We start from the raw sequence: 18,280 nt of genomic DNA, 5'->3' as shown, positions 1-18,280 counted from the left end.
TTTGATAACAAACCATCATATTTTACTAAATTTTATAATAGAATTTAAAATAATAATAATACCAGTTCAATAGATGCAATGCTTACTATGCAAAACTTCTAAGAAGAATTTTTTCTACTTAGACGTTTGGCAAAGAAAAAAAAAAAAGTTATAAAATATTTTTTTTTATTCTTAAAAAAATAAAACATTAAAAATATCTAATAAAAGTGAAGTAAATGAATTGTTAATTATTAAAATTATTATTGATATTAATGATTATGAATTATTGAATGAAATTTTTTTAATGAAATGCTATTTTGTGTAATAATTTAAAAACAAGTTACATTTGCTTTACAGTGAATGTATTAGATTTTTTAAGAGTATTTTACTAAAGTAAGAGTTTAAATTAAAACAATAAACCAACTTATTTTCTATAAGAAAAAAAAAACTTAGAAAAATTAAATTATATAATACAAATTTCTAGATATTTTCCAGGATATTTGAGAATAATTACAGAAGTTCAGCACTTTCCATAAATTTCCGGAATACTTAAAAATTCTGGGACTTTTTAGGAATTGTTTTATTTTGAGCTTTATTAACAATTTTTAATTATGAAAAAAGGAATTTCTTAACTGTTAATTGGGTTAAGTAAATATTTCCATTTTTAGTTACAAATCTTAATTTATAGCTAATTTGTAAGTTATGAAATATTTAAAACAATTTTTACAAAAATTTTTAGGCAGAAGCACATTTGATACTAACCTCAAAATCTTAGTTCTATAAACCAAAATAAATACAACCTTGAAAAAAATTACCTAAGGAGTTCAACTTAATTATAAAAAACAGTCTACAAAACTGTAAAAAAAAAAAAAAAAAAATTCTGAGTTAACAATTATTAAATTTATTTTTACTTGTTTAAAAACTTACTTGTTATTTGAACTTTTAGCTAAATTAAATAACTAAATTAAATTGTTAACTTTTATGTTAAATTAAATTTATTTTAGTATTAAAGTTTCTATAAGTTTTTTGAAACTTTTTGTGTCTTGTTTAATTTAAAGTTTTATACATTTAAACAAATAACAACTTCTGTCTTGCTCTATACCATTGGTAATGAATGTGAAAGTCACTAACATATAACAAATATACATAATACTAAACAACTTGTTTAGTATTGTGAATACTTATTATTTCTTTACACAAAATTATTCAAACAGTTAATTTCTAGTTGATGCTACATTGTAAATAAAACATAAAGATTTAAATTATTATTTAAGTTTTTATGCTGAGTAAGTCACATTTCAGTTTAACTCCTAATTAGTAGCTTTTTAGAGATATTGAAGTATTTACATAAAAGCACAGTAATTATTGTGGGAAGTAATAATGGGTTGAAAGATTAACCTTTTGATTTGTCTTGAATAAGACCAGCAGTTTTCTTTACAATTTTACTTAATTTATGTGTGATATTTTAAGCAAAATTAGTAATCAATCTGAATGCCTGCATATTTCACACAATCAAAATTTAATTACAATGTCATTCAAGATCACTTTTACATCATAGTCTAAATTTGATAAAATATATATCATTTTGTTTTTGACTTTACAATAAACATGAGCTTTTGTGTAATAATCTAATACATAAAAGCTCATTAAGTTTGCTATTTTTTAGGCCTTTACAAAGCACTCTTAAGTCTTGGTTTAATTGATAAACAGATTTGTTGAAATTTGTAACAATAACACCAACCACTGTATCATTAGCAAACAAATTGATAAAAGAATTACTTAATTTTCAAGTAAATACAATTTGTGTATAATAAAAACAAACGAGCTCCAGGGGCTCTCTTATATGGAACCTCAATATTCCATATATAGAACCTCGATATCTACACTAGATCTTACATCATTAATTTTGACTTTTTGAGTTCTTATATGTAAGATATAACCTGGTTTCGATCTTTACCTTCAACTTAATAACATTTAAACTGTGTAATAAAAACTTTTCTGTTGATTGTTTCTAACGTTTTTTTAAGGTCTAGTATTATTTTTGTAAAATTAATTTTATTTAAAAGGCTTTCCATTTAGATACCCAGTAGAAACGAAGCGTTAAGAACGCGTCTTTTAAACGTCTTTTCTACGTTTTGAACGTCTCTTGAACGTTCAAAGCAATGCCGATGACACCGGGGAGGAGGGCGGTGGGGAGGTTAGGCATGTGCTACCCCCCTGCCTTCGGTGTCGTCGCCTCAATTAGGTAAATTGTAACGTTGACACCGAAGGTGTCAACGTTACAATTTACTTGTTTTATTTCCACATTTTTTAGTTATGAGATAAAACAATTTAAAAAAGAAAGACTTTAGGAGACGGCATATAAAACTTTATTTATAACTAATGTTTTCTAAACAATTTTTTTTGTTAAAACTTTGGTTTCGATACAATAGCAAAACATTATTCTGAAGTACGAAATACTATCAATAACTCAATTTTTTCATAAAGTGGAGATAGAACAAGAAAATTCTAGCGTCGAGATGAGTCTACAATATATACATAATACATTACATAGTTAGGTACATGTGTGTAAATATCTAAAATTATAATTTATATATATATATATATATATATATATATATATATATATATATATATATATATATATATATATTTATATACATATATAAATATATTAGGGTGCATCCAACGCCCCATACTTTCAAAAAGTGGACTGTCCCTATTTTTAAAACTTTCTATTGGTTTTCACAAGACACTCTGTTAAATTTTTTCAAAATTGAATGTAATTTAGGGGGGCCACCTCAAGTCTGAAACTTGCAACGAGACCCTAAAGAGAAAAAAAAAAGTTTTTCAAATGTGTGTCATGTTGGGTCTCAAAAGAACCGAAACTATATAAAAATTTTAGGGTCACGTTGCGAGTTTCAGACTTGAGGTGGCCCCCCTAAATCTCATTAAATTTTGAAAAAATTTAACAGTGTCTTGTGAGAACCAATAGAAAGTTTTAAGAATAGGGACAGATCACTTTTTGAAAGTATGGGGCGTTGGATGCACCCTAATATACATACGTATTACATATATATATATATATATATATATATATATATATATATATATATATATATATATATATATATATGTTCGGTTAGATAAAAAGTAATTATAAGAATCAGCATATTCTACTATACTAAATAAACAAAATAATTAAATAAATTCAAATTGTTCAAATATAGTCATTTAAATATTTAGGAGGATTCCGGGATCTTCCTAAACAACGAGGGACTGATTCTACAGTAGAAATTCCATTAGAATTTGTTGGAGAGAGAGAGAGTAGAAAAGTTTTGAGATCTTTTCGGATGGAAAGGCTCAGGTAAAGGGATTGTATCAGATTTATTGGAGTTATGATTGTAGTTATTATTTCCGTCATTATCACTGATTATATCAGCCATTGGTGCGAGATGCCTTGTAGCAACAGTGGTCTCACATCCATCAGGCATTCTTACATGATAATATTTACTATTAGCCTCTAAAGGCTCAATCTCTTCAACCAGAGGTTCATATTTGCTGTGTCAAACATGTCTTTTAAGCTATACAGGACCCGAATTAGTTAATCATGTAGGAACAGAGTGTCCATTAAAAGAACGAATCTGAATCCGATTCGTTCTTTTAATGAAAACGATTATTCGGATTGACTGAATCCGAATAATCGTTCGTAAGATGTAGCGTTAATAGAAGTGCAAAGTAAGGAACGCATTGAATGAAGGACTTCGGGTAAAACATGTTCCCAGTTCATGGTAGGTAAATTCTTTGATTTGAGAGCAAGTGAAATTCCTTTCCGAATTACGCCATTGTATCTTTCACACTGACCATTGGATTATAAAGAGTAGTTCTTCTCTGGTTGACACCTCGAGAGTTAAGAAAATTGCGGAGCTCTGTAGACATGAAGCAAGTGCCTCGATCTGAATGTATACAAGCTGGCATACTAAATAAAGTGAAAAGTTGAGGTAAACATTTAATTACGCTTGAAGTAGAGATATCATGACAAGGAAATACAAAGGGAAATATTGAAAACTCATCTACAACTCTTAAAAAATATTTGTTGCTAGATGAAGACAGAATAGTTCCTTTAAAATCCATGCTTAGTCGCTCAAAAGGTTGAGTAGATTTTATTCAGGTGTGGTTAAAATTCCTTACATAGTATTTCAGTTTTAATTCAGCACAAACTTGACACGAAGAAATGTTTTTTTTTTACATCATCAATTGAAAAAGCCAGATTTTTTAATTTTATTAAATTTTATTGAACATTCTGGTGATTCCAGGGTGGCAAAGAGATTCATGTAGTTCCTTAAGAGAGGGTCTCCTTATAGTCATAGAGCAACAAAATTTAGAGAGGGCATCAGCAACAAAAATTGTTACGTCCAAGGTGATAAACTATATCATAGCTGTACAAAGAAGTTCTATCCTCTATCTCAGAATCTTATCATTTTTAATTTTTCCACTCTTGTTATTGATAAACATGAAAGAGACAGAGCGCTGGTCGGTGACTAGAGTAAAATGCCGACCAACAAGGTAGTGTTTCCATTTTCGAAGTGATTCGACAATAGATAAAGCATCCTTCTCAACAGAAAAATGTTTTTTTTCAGTAGATGAAATTTTGCGAAAAAAGAATGCATCTGGTTTTCAGCCTGATTTAGGGAAGCGGCTATGGCAAAATCGGAGGCCTCTGTTTCCACCTCAAATAGTATACTTTCAACAATAGCTTGTGAAACTGATTGAGAGATCGATTTTTTCATTTAATTGAAACATTTAACAGCTTCAGTTAACCGTGGAAAGATAGACATTAGAGAAATAGGATGAATTTTGTCAGAAAAATGTTTGATATATTGGGAAAAGTATGAGAACATACCAAGGACTCGACGGAGAGTAGCACTATCAGTGGGAGCGGTCATTTCAATTAATGGCTTTAAGCGATCTAAATCAGGGGGAAAAGAGCAACTTTTTATAATAAAACCTAGGAAGGTTATACACGAAGTAGACAATATAGACTTTTCTTAATTGAACGTAAACATTGTTTTCTCAGAAGCTTCAAAAAAATTTTATAAGTTTAAATCATATTTATTTTTTGATGTACCACATACAAGTAAGTTATCTAGATATACAATGGTGTCTTCCGATTTGTTTTTTTTTGAATAAACTTATCCACGATTCCTTAAAATTGTGCAACAGCATTAGTGAGGCCAAAAGGATTTCATTTAAATTGGAAAAGATGTCCATTGGACTCAAAAGCAGTATAATACTTGTCACTTTCGAGGAGAGGTATTTGGTGATAAGCACTTTTTAAATCAAATGTGCTAAATAATGTATATTTTGCAACAGAGTTAACTAATTCATTGATGTTAGGTAAAGGATAAGCATCAAGTAGTGCAAAGCGATTTATTGTTTGTGAGTAATCAACGGCCATACGTTTCTTATGTCTCGCATTCCTGGTAACAACTATTTGTGATCACCAAGGAGAGTTACTGGGTTCAATTATATCTAGTTGCAAAAGTTTTTTAGTTTTTTGCTCAATGAATGCTCTGAGTTTTATTGTCTAGAAGGTGAAGGAATTGGTCTCCCTTCTGGAGATAGAAAAGGGAAAAGAGTACTAGCTTTCATTGTAATACTACTTAGAGAACAGATTTTAAACTTTTACTTAGAGAACAGATTTTAAACTTTTACTTAGAGAACAGATTTTAAACTTTTACTTAGAGAACAGATTTTAAAGAATCTTTTTTACCACCATAATTGATATTAAGACTTTTGTGCAACTGTAGGAAATCTCTACCAAGTATCATTTGTTCGCAAGAGTTGGGTATAACCAAAAAGGTAATATTAGAGTACTTCATACCAAATAAAGTGAAGTTAGTTGAAACTTTACCTATAACTTGACAAGATAAGGAAGGATCAGCCATAGAGACTCTTTTATTATAAGGAAGTATATTAAGTTTTAAAGAGTCACATAATGATTTGCTTATAAATGTGTCAGAGCTTCAAGTGTCAAAAAGAGCTCTTACCTTGACCCTAGCAATAAAGATATAAACAATAGAGTTGAGTGAGTTGATAGAAGAGCAAGTAATCGAGGCTAAACTTGGTGCATGGAAATTAGCAGCAGCAGACGTGACAAAGTTTTTTGATGATTTGCATACTTTCTTGAAATGTCCTTTCTTACCATAATTGTTTTATTCTGCGTCTCTGGCAGAACATGATTGTTGAGGGTGACGTTTACTTCCACAGTAATAACAAAGTCCACTAGGCTTAGTAGAAACTGAAGCAAGCTCAATAATACATTCAGAATGTTTATTAATTGTAGCAATATTACTATACTCTGTATGTGAATACATATCGTTATTTATTTGAACGTATTCCAATAAACGAGCTTGATTATAGGTCTCAGTAAGTTTAAGAGTAGAGTTTTCTAGTAGTCGTTGGCGAATATGATGAGAGCTTAGACCGCTTATAAATCATGAATGTATTCTTTACAATGTTCTGAAGAAGAAACCTGTTTAAAGTTGCAATCTTTATTGAGTGTACATAAAGCCTGCAAAAACTCATCAATAGATTCTCCGCATGATTGTTTACGTGGAGCTAACTGATGTCTGGAAAATAATTCATTTTAGGTATTACAAATAAGTTTTCCAGGATTTCTATAGCGCCATCAAATGATTTAATGTCAGCAATATAGTCGAACACGAAAGGAAATGAAAAGTTAATGAGGAAATCTAAATTATCTTCTGTTTGTATAGTTTTCATGAAGTTTGTAAAAGTTTTAAACCAGTAACCAGTATAAACTGGTTTTTTATATTAAATGTTTCCATTTTATGTCAGAGGTAAATACTACACCAAAATCTTTTTCAGCAACAGTGGTACTTAAAGTTATATTTTACATAAAATAAATTCTTTTTGGATTGCTTTTTGTAAAGTGCATTATTAAACACTTCTCAAAATTAAACTATAAAGCCATTTGTTGGACCAGTTGATGGCTTTATCTAGGTCATTTTGAAATAGGTTAACACTCGCTTCATAATCAATCCTTGATAATACTTTTGGATCATCTGCATACATCTTTGAAATATTTAGTTCTCAGGCAAATCATTAATATAAATAAAAATAATAAGGGCCAATAACAGAGCCTTGTGGCAGTAACTCATAAGTTTTAAACCAGTAAAACCAGTGTGAACATTCTTTAGAAGCTGATGCAGAATTGGGATTGCTGTCAAATTGTTCCGGTTTTAGATATTTATCCATTAAAATATGAAGAAGAAATTGTAGTGTAATAAATTTAATAGTCAATAATTAATTCTAAGCCAACATGAAGGCTTTATTCTTCATATAATAATATGTAAACTAAAGTATACAAACAGGTTAGTTTTAGTATACACATAATTAAACTCAACAAGAATAATAATGATTATAAAAATCAGCACAATATATATATGTAACTATATTAAATGTATAACTATAATACACAACATAACATAATTGTCATAACCTAATATATAAAATAAGTCTACGATACATAATATGATACATAGCATAATACGTAAAGTAAGTTTACAATACATAAAATAATACTAATTGTTTACGGTCAGACTGTAACATCAATGGTTCAGACAGTGACAGTATGTGTAATTTGAAGGCAGCTTTTCTGTCTGGCTTGAATGAAAAATAAATCATTTATCCTTTGCACAAGCTATCAACACTTATTGTTCCTTCTTCCAAATACTTGTTTTTTGTCAATGCAGAAGGTTGCTATTTTGTTTATTGATGCGTGGTATGGTAGACTAAATTACTTCTTCTTTAACACCTTAGGTGATACGCAAGGACTCAGGCAGTACAGATATGGACAACATTAGTAAATGCAGTCATTCAGATCAACTGCCTCCTTCAAAAAACTGACCCTGAGTTGTATAATTTGCTGGCAAACTCCATTGTCTATGACTGGCAGTAATGATACAAGACTGTAGTAATGAATTTGACAAATACTTGGCACTGCCCGTGGCAGGATGTGATGCATTGCAATTCTAGAAAGACAATGATCGTGAACATAAATTTCTGACGATGGCATTGATATCTTGAAAGTTGTTGCCTATTTCTGCTACAAATACTGTCAGTAAAAGAGTCTTTTCGGTGTGTGAGGTGATGATGAGTTATCGCAGGGCTCACCTAAACCCAGAAACATTAAAAATGCTGATATTTCTCAAACATAACATGCAGCCCTGATTACTAGACTGACAGTAGGTTACTCAAGCTACCGTTATCTGTTTTCAAAAATTTACTGCTTTTATGTTTTGCGCACTTCAACTGCACCTTTTGTTTTTTAAACTTTAAAAGTTGCAGTAGTTAAAGCATTGCAAATTAATTCAAATAATTTACTATGCTTTAACTACTTAATATTACTTTAATTTATTTGTGCTTTATCATTGTGAATGTAACTAATAAAACTAATAAAAAAACAATTGTGTTGATACCGAACTGAGCCCGAACTTTAGTTGTTACCGAGCCGAACTGAACCTAAACTACGCTTAAGACCGAACCGAACTTGAACATTAGATATAACCGAACCGAACCGGACCCGAACTTTAAAAAAAGGGTTCTTTTCCCATCTCTAATATTAATTCTACCATATTATTGTAGCTAACTATAACATAACGACAAGTCTGTATCTTTTCGATAGCTACAAATTGTTAGTTTTGTAGCTATCAACATGGTTTTTTAGATAAAACTGATAATAATTTTATAATTAATAAATAAAAATCAGAGCCAACAACAACGGGGGCCGGAGGCACATTTGATTGGTATAAATTGAAATCAGGCGTTTTTGTACATAATGTGGGTTGTGTATAGTTGGCTGACGAAACATAGTAAGTAACAGAATGCTTTTTTTCTTTAAAGTGAGATTGCTTGTTTTCTGGCTTTAGAATTTAACTGATTAAAAAATTACACGGATTGGTTTCTTTATTACTGCTATAAACTGATTTGAAGAACAAGTATTTACATAGCAGTTTAGAATGTTGAATGAAATCGTTAACTAAATGTATTTTTTAGTTTGCTTTTGATAATACTTTTTTCATTTATTTTTAAAAAACAATAAATTACCATAGGGGTCATCCATAAATGATGTCAGTGTTTTTTCTCAATTTTTCGACTCCCCCTCCCCCCTTTGTCAAACTCTGTCAATTTTTGGCCAACCCCCCGTTATATATGATGTCAGTTTTTGTGTACTCCTCTCCCCTAAAAAACAATAAAAATGCTTAAAAACCAATGATTTTTTTTCTGATTAAATTATACATTTATATAATAGTAGATCTCATCAAATTATATTATATAATAGTCGATATCTCATTAAATAATCAATTAAGCAAATAGTATTATATATCTTTAATATAATTTTCCCATGGGTTGTTGAAGTGATCATCGATTGAAACAATAGGTAGTGAATGCTCTCTACGCTCTAAAAGAATATCGTATTCTTGAGGTACAATCAAATTCGTTGCGTCAACTTCATTTTCATCTACCATTCAGCAGTTTCCGAATTCTTTTGCAAGGCGATGACTGCCAAAAATTCTGTCCGACGCTTGGCAGCGATACGAACAGGTTGGATCCTTTTGATTAGAGGGAGTGTTATATCAGAAGAATGGATAGAAGCGCGCTTTTTCATCATAGCTTGAGAGGCAAAGTAGATATTGCACTTTTTACAGATTCTATAAGCTAGGCTAGACTGAATTGATGGAAAAAACGCATCATACGGCAAAATTTGAAATCCTTTTGCAGTACAAGGAAGAATACTTTCAATGTTTGATGCGATGAGCATAAAGACGGATGATGGAAACAATTTTTTTGCTCCTTCTGAGACATCTACTGCTTTGAGCCCGTCTCTCGTTTGGTTAACAGGGACATGTGGCGGAAGAAATCTTGCTCTAGTTAGAGTAAAGTAAGAGCTTCTATTAGTCCGACAACAAGAGCGATTTTCACATTTCACAATTTGAGTAAAATATTGACTTGGACGAAGATGATCGGCAATCCAACGTTGATCTTGTAATAAAAGGCTCCTTGACTCTAGCTCTGATTTGTCTGGATCAATATACTCTACAATGGTTGGATAAACGTCAATTTTTAGATCAGACCAAACATCAGCCAAAGCCTGTCCAAAACCAAAACCAAAACCAAAGTTCTATTTTTCTAAATTTTCATCTATTGTCCTGCCTGATTTAAAAAGATATGTTAGTTATTATAGGTTAAAAATTATAATAATATTTTTACAAATCAACTTTTGTCAATGTAATTACATTGAGAATCAAGATGAGTTTTTTTTTTTTTTTTTTAGATTATTCACCTCCTCAAGGCCCGAGGGGGGCCACTACAGTCGAGGAGGCTACTCATTTTTTTTTTTTTTTTTATTATTTATTTTTTTTAGTTGTTATTCGTGGTGCAACCCTCTCTCAACCCTTTAACTCCGAAACACGAACCTTGCCGCGCAAGGCCGCTGCGCGGAGAAACTAAGTTGAGCGCGGTACTTCCAGGGACGTGGTGGGAGTCGAACTCCGAACCTCTCGCTTACAAAGCGAGCGCTCTTACCACTACACCACTACCGCATGTTCCGTAATGTTCGTGCGGAAGAATCAACCCAGATAATTCTTTACTTAGAGGTACCATTCGTCGCTCAGCTCTGTTGAATGCACTGCGGCCTGGAGCGTTTGTCATGATGAAAAGAGCATCAAGGTTATTCTTTAAGAAATGGTGAATCCCGATTTCAATTACTTTCTGGTATCTGGGATTTTCGCCGGGTTCTCCATTGACGCTAAACACAACGATAGGCCTAACCATATTAGTTTAAGGATCTCTGGTAATAGAGTCAAATTCTTTGATATCCAAGAGCCACTGAAAGTTTAATCCATGAGCAAAGGTGGTCGAGGATGCGTGTTTTCCTGATCGAACAGCAATGTAGGTAGGTCCAGAATAAAGTAACAGCATCTGTTTTTCCGAGACCATCTTTTTTGATCGTAATTTCAGCGTATACAGATGGTATAAGGTTGTGTTTAGCAGCCATGATCCAGTCTGGGTCCGGGAGAGTTAACCGGTATTCAAAATGGATCAACAACAGCGCCTATTTTTTGGCTGCTGTGATTCCAATTGGCACTCTAGCCTTGTCGTCTTGGCTAATGAAACACACTTCATCTGGCCCTAAAATAGAACAAACTGTTTCCACATATTTTATACTGTAAAAGAGTCCGTAAACATATTTTAAATGAGATTCATTCTGAGAACTGATCAATCTAACAGGGACTATTTTGACATGCCTTTTGCCTTCTGATGTTCCGTAACTTCTCGGAAGTAGACGAGTATAAAGGGCGCTCTTGCTGATTGCAAATCCAATTTTGTTCATCTCGGATGTCAATTCGTCGAGAGTTTTAATGCTCTAAATAATAAAGACATATATTTGGATAAAACCAACTGCTTTACAGAAAACGGGATTTATTTCGTACATTATATTCAAATCAAATCTTGAAATTAGTTGATAACACTTCAAGGATATTTACAATAGTGCAAGTACTAATTAAGAGTAAAATTCAAACAAATACAATATTAAAAAACATAGCTAAGCTATCATTACCCGAAGAACCTCTGACCGACGTCTTTCATCAGCGGAGCAACCATGGAGAGCAATATCTATAATCGCCTTTAAAAGAAGAGGTTGATCTACTTCTAATGACGGTCGACCAGGTTTCTTTCTGATTTTTAGTTTTTCTTTGACTTCTGGTTGCTCCAAACAGATTTCCTCCATTTTTTAGTTCTCTAGTTTTTTTCTGTTGAGCTTGATCATATTTTTTTTGGCCAGTTCTTTACATAGATAAGCTAGTTTCTTCTTTTTCTTTTTCAAATAATCCTCTTCAGCTTCAGCAATGAATCCACTTCTCTTTCTAGTCTTTAGTCCAGCAACTTCACAATTTAAAGCTGCAATTTCAGATTTTAGTCGATCTTGAGCCATGTTCTTGCATTTTTTTGATTTTTCGTGGTCAACAAACTCAAAGTTAATGCACTTTGTTGATCATCAATAACAGATCGCTCATTGGTGTGCTTAACAAACTGTGAGGAATTCTTGTCAAATTCAAAAGGAGTATACGTGGGGGCAGACTGTTTTGGAGTATTGGCCCAAAATAATAATTGCTTGCTCTTGAACTTCATTGCCTTTTCATTAAAAAATTGATTAAAAACATTTTTTTTTTTTTTTTTTTTAAACATCTTCGCTTCCAACAAGGCTGCAAGCAGCCACTAATTAAAGTTGGAAGTTACTGTAAGAGAAAAGATGAAGATTGTAGAGCAAGATAACGATTGACGGACGATTTAAAAGATTGCAAATTATATGAATCAGGAAAGCAAGATGAAGGAAGCGAATTCCAAAGAACTGATGTTCGAGGAAAAAAACTAGACGAATAAGCGTTTTTGGAGCACTTAGGAACAGTCACAGAAAAAGGATGACACTTAATTGAATGACGAGTAACACGAGAATGAATTTTAGTAGATGGCACAAGAGACGCTAGCTCTTTAGAGCAGTGCCCATTATAGTATTTGTAGAAAAGAGAAAGAGAAGCAACATTACGACGATGTGATAATGGTTGGAGGTTGGCTGCAAGAGCAGGTCCAACTATGTTTACAATGCGTTTTTGCACCTTGTCTAAAAGAGAAAGGGCATCATTAGAAGATCCGCCCCATATATGGCAACAGTATTCCATACAAGGCCGGATTTGGGATCTATAGAGATAGAGAATAGAATCCAGAGTAAGAAAGTGGCGAGCTCGATAAAGAGATGCAACCTTAGCAGATGCTAATTTTGCAACCGATTTGATATATGGTTTCCAAGAAAGATTCGAAGTAAGAGTTAATCCAAGAAGATGAAGAGTAGGTGACTCATCGAGTACATCACCGTTCATAAATATAGGAAGATCTAAATTATTGCGATAACGATTGGCTGAAAAAAATTGAGTTTTATCTGAATTAAAGTTCACCAGCCACTGTGAGCCCCATGCTGTAGCAGAAGTGAGATCCTTTTCAAGCTCAAATGCCTTTACTCTTGATTCAAGATCCTTATGCACCAGTTTCTCTTCTTTTAATGAATTCCATATACTATGGACTTCTTTCTGGATATTAGCTTTTTTTTCGGGATGAGCATTGGTACGATCCATGCAAGACCATCAATAAGTTAAGTAATGCAGTTTTATCCGTATCTTAATATTGATTTATTAGTATTGCTTACATCACAATCAAAATAATGATTTTGCTCATCGTTAGCAAAAGTTTTTTAAAAGAATTTCTTCAACCCGCTAGGGAGAAATTAGCGTTTCGAATTTTCAATTGACTTTATGTGTTTGCATTGTATCACGTTTTACAATCAACTAGAGAGCAATTTAATTTAATTTATTTCAAAAAATGACATATTTATGAGATTACTTTTATGAGATTACTTTGAACCACATTTTATAATCCGCTAGGGAGCGAATAACGATTGTGAATTTTATATCCAAAGAGTTAATATTTCTAACATAATTTGATTCGCAGTAAAATGGTAATATCCTAATAAAACGATAGTAATTTTTATTTTACGTTAGTAGTTTTTATTTAATGTCTCTGAGAAACATATTATGTTAATTTATAATATTATATTATAAATAATTTAATAAAATATAATATCAAATTCCCCGCATTTAGTATTAATTTTCCCACAAACAAAACATCATTTCTACACCATTTAGTAGATTTAAATAACGTTAAAATCTGCTCATTAAAACTAAAAAAATAATTTAAATTGACATCACTTTGGCCTCAACACCCACCTCCCAATTGTCAATTAGTGTCAAAATTTCCAGCACTCCCTCCCCCCTTATATTTACTGACATCATTTATGGATGACCCCATAAGGAGGTCTGTAACAACAGTAACAATAACATTTTTGATTTTGATGGATTAAGCGTAAATGTTATTGTTAACGTCTCTTTCATTTCATTTGTCTGAAAAATCAATTTTTTGAAAATCACCAACAACCGATCTGATAGTTTATTAACAAAATGTTTGCATGGTGGAACCAAAAACAATAACAAATCAATAAACAAGGTTATATGGAAAAAGTGCCCTAAACAAACTTATGCTGGCAAAATGTTACTTGAAATTGGAGTAGCCTCTGCATTGTTAGAATTTAATGAGGGAAATACTCGAACTTTTATGTATTTTTAAAACTTGGTATTCATACTGGGAAGTTTATGAACAAAGCAACAAATGCATCAAATGCAAGACGCATAAGTAATGCTTTAAAAAAAAACTATTGAAATAGGACTTGCAAGAAGAAAAAAACTAAGAGCTATAAGGATAGGTTTTTCTGACTAAGAGAAGGAGACAGAACCATTAGAGTCTTATTTACCTGGAGCTTATTAGTTTTGTATAATGAAAAGTTACTTGTATTTTTATAGAAATTTTTAAACGATCATTTTCTTTGAATCTAAATTTTCAGACTTGGGCAAAGATATTTCAAGTTTTACTAGTCCAATTGACTTGAAATTTTTACAATATGTTTAATACACTAGTGTCAACAAAATGTACCAACATTTTTATTTACATTGAAATTATTTACATTGAAAATATTTTTTAAACCATCAAATAAATTATTAGAAACAAACTTTATTGTTTATTGCAAATTTTAAAATATAATTTTTTTTGTTTTGTTTTTTATTACATTACAACTTTTATACAAATATATAGAAAGTAAAAAAGATAAATAATCGAAGGTTATGTACAATAAAGATAGAAATTAAATAAAAATAAAAAACGCGGAAACTCAGAGAAGACATTGAGGTCTTGTCATGAGAACCGCTGATGTTAGTTGCGTCGATAAAAAGTTAATGTATGCTTAAACAAAATAGTTTCTTGTTAATCAAAATAGTATTTGAAGTTTTCATTAAATTAACTTGAAATATGGTAAGCTTCACACTAGAATCATTTTTCTTTGTATTTTTTTATTTGCATCTTATTTTTCAGTATATTACGATTGTCTTATGAAAATTTTTCAGGAAAACTTATATTTTCTTGAGAAATTTTATTACCAATACTTCAGGAAAGATTATTGAGTAGATTAAGTGTATTTTTTTATTCTAAATAAGTCATTTTCATAAAAATGATTTTTATTATCATATGATGAATATATCCCACTTGGCGTTTTATAAAAGTTCTTCTTTGACCGATGAGTAGCAACTTTGAACAATTTTAGCTTTTTTTAGGTAAATAGGTCAGTTATGAAGGTCATACTAGTTACTTACGCGTGCATACATACAAACATCATATGTGCACACATGCCCACAAAAACATTTGTATGATTTTATAAATAACCATTTGTGATTTGTATGATTTTATATTTGTATGATTTTATAAAATAATAAATGTCATTAAATAAAAAATTTACATTGAACTTAAATCAATTTTTTAGTGAAATCAACTGAGTATTTAGCATTTAACCATTGCTGACGTATAAACTTACTTTTGCATCACAGTAAAACAGTAAACATTTTAGGAAAAGTCCTTGTGTCAACTCTTTATCTCTATAAACTAGCTAGTTAACACAATAGGTTTTGTGCCGCTTTATTGCATGCTCATGGAGTATGAAAATATGTATATATATTTTTTACAAAAAAATAAAAAATATATTCAAATAAAATATATATATTAATCTATGATAATTTAAACCCGGAATTTTAGTTAAATAGTTTTATGGCATTATAAAATAGGGATGGCTCACATCACTGTAATGTTTGAATTTTGAGCTTAGACTTTTAAATAAACTTTAAGAGGTTTAACTTTAAAAGTCTAACTAGTCGTATGTCAATTTGTGTGTTCTTCACACTCATACTAATAAAAACTTTCGTATAAAATGGAAAAAACAGATTTTAAACTTGAAATAACTAATTTTTTTCGACCTTTAATATGTTTGCAGACATATGACTGGTTAGAAATTAAACATATAACTTAAAACTTCTTTGAAAAAGTTGTTTTGTCAGTTTAATGTTTTATCTTCATTGAGAGCAGCACTATTTTATGCCAAAATATGGTCCATCAACTATAAAGCAAAATTTTATATCTAAACTTGAGTAATTAAAAAAAATTTAACTTTGTTTGACTTTAGACAAACTAAAGCGCTAGGAGAAAAAAAAACTTTTTTTTCTAAAAATTATTCGGGTTAAAAAAATGCAGCGAAACATAACCTTTTTATAAAAACGCAAATTTCGTGTATTTTCCAGTACATGCATTAACCGCGTTGAGTGTACAATACAGCGCCAATGTAGATAAAGATTTCAACAATTTTACTTAGTTATTGCTTGTGATTGCTCGCCGGAGATTATTTTTATTGAATTAATAATTTGATTATCGTTGTGTTTATTGTAACTACTTTGGTTATTTACAGCAAGTTTTACTAATACTTTGCTTTAAAAAATGATCATCTGAAATATCAAGAGTCGTTACCAAAAACTATAAGTCAAAAGGAACTTTTGTGAACTGCGGTATTTTACTTTTTGCTTTTTATTTGTCCATGTAATGAATTGGATATTAACGTACCAATTCATTATATGAAACTTTGTTCTCAAAACCGCGTAAAAGTAAAAGTGAGCTTCCACTCATTCGTTTTTTTTACGGGAGCGGGAAAGGGAATGGAAAAAGAACCAAGTGGACATGCGTAGTATAACTTTTAATTTGTCCGAAGAAAAACTATGGATGCTTGCGTGTTCATTTTACTCTATCTACCCTATCCCATTCCAGTAGAAAAACAGATGAGTGGAGACTCACCTTTACAAACTGGTTCGTGTTGTTACATAGAAGTTGATACTACACAAAAGCATTGAGCTATTTTTAAATATTTTATTAGATATAACATTAAAGTACTAATCGAAATAATTGTTAACAATATCACTCAAAGTATGTACATGTATACGATACAGTATTGAACAATCAACGAATAAAACACACATAATTTGACCCTTTTATATACGAGGTAAAGGATATATTAAATATTTTAATATTCATAATGCAGCAAGAGATTTGAAACCCGTCAAGTCCCGCGAGTGGCGGGGTAAAAAAAATATAAATATTGGTTATACGAAGTTTACAACCCGCCTAATATTAGACGGCCGTTTTTTATATTTTTGTTGGAAAATGTACTTTAAAGAAATTTTACAATGAACACTATGCTTTGTAGAGGTTGAAAATTTTATTTAACCAATCTTGCTAATGTAAATTATACTTTGACAGGATATGAGAAAGTTAGATAAGTTAATTGATTCCTCGCTATTAAAAGTAGAAATCGGATTTGTTTAAATTCTATAGTGTAAGCTATACTTTGCAGCAGTTGGCATTTGATTGGTTGCAAATGTATTTCAATGTATCGAGATTTAACATAAGTATTCTCAAAAAAGTAATCTTTTGTTAAATCATGATAAGCAGAGTACAATATATAGTGCTTTTGAATTTTAACCTCAAAATATGGCTAACAACTTGATTGAAAGTGTTTTGAAATGATTTTAAAATGTTTTGTTAATTCAAAACATAATTGCAATGTTTTATCAATACAATTTCTTACTTTACCCTTCTTACTTTACCTCCGCCTTGAATTCCTTAAATTGCACAGCAGACGTAGTTTAGCCTCTTACAACATGGCGTATAGGGCTTTTTTTTAACGGGGTAAACTAAAAACCTGCGTCTGTCACAGGTAGCCGCCCAACTAATGCAAAATGCTATGAGCCCGATTGCATATTTAATGTCGTTCCACGTTATTAACGCAATTGAACAGATATCTCAAAATTTTATAAAACACAATATAGACTCGTAAATACTTTTTTTTTAAACCTTTTATCCACTGTTTTTTACTTAAATAATTTATACTGTTTTTTTAACAAATGTGTTATAAATTTTTTTAATTGAGCATAATCAAATTGATAAAAAAAAAAAAATTTAATTAATTTGTCAAACTAAAGTTTTTTCAAACGATCAATTTTTAACTGCATATTTTATGAACTTTTAAAAGATTTCAGCAAAAATGAAATGTTTTTTCATAGAATCACTTAGAATTAAAAATTAAAAACAATGTTTTAATACCTACCATTGTTTTTCCAAACGAGTTAATTCTTTAAAATTGTCCGGATCGATAATAACTAACCCATTTTTTAAAATTGTAATAAAAGATCTGTTTTTCAAAACATTGAAAAATGAATTGTTTTCATTCTGGGCACACTGT

General features: G+C 30.7%; 1 protein-coding gene across 1 annotated transcript in view; it reads right to left on the bottom strand.

The window, feature by feature from the left end:
* Window positions 1-18,280, bottom strand: part of LOC100199510 (anoctamin-7) — a 64,836-nt gene extending 46,556 nt beyond the window's left edge. The window contains exon 1 of the mRNA XM_065799238.1: window positions 18,146-18,280. Coding sequence (XP_065655310.1) covers window positions 18,146-18,148 — 3 coding nt within the window. The 5' untranslated portion in view covers window positions 18,149-18,280. The remainder of the gene's footprint in view (window positions 1-18,145) is intronic.

The sequence above is a fragment of the Hydra vulgaris genome, chromosome 06, assembly GCF_038396675.1.
Source record: "Hydra vulgaris chromosome 06, alternate assembly HydraT2T_AEP".
NCBI lineage: Eukaryota > Metazoa > Cnidaria > Hydrozoa > Anthoathecata > Hydridae > Hydra > Hydra vulgaris.
The sequence above is the reverse complement of the archived record's forward strand: the minus strand, read 5'-3'. Positions and strand labels throughout refer to the sequence as shown.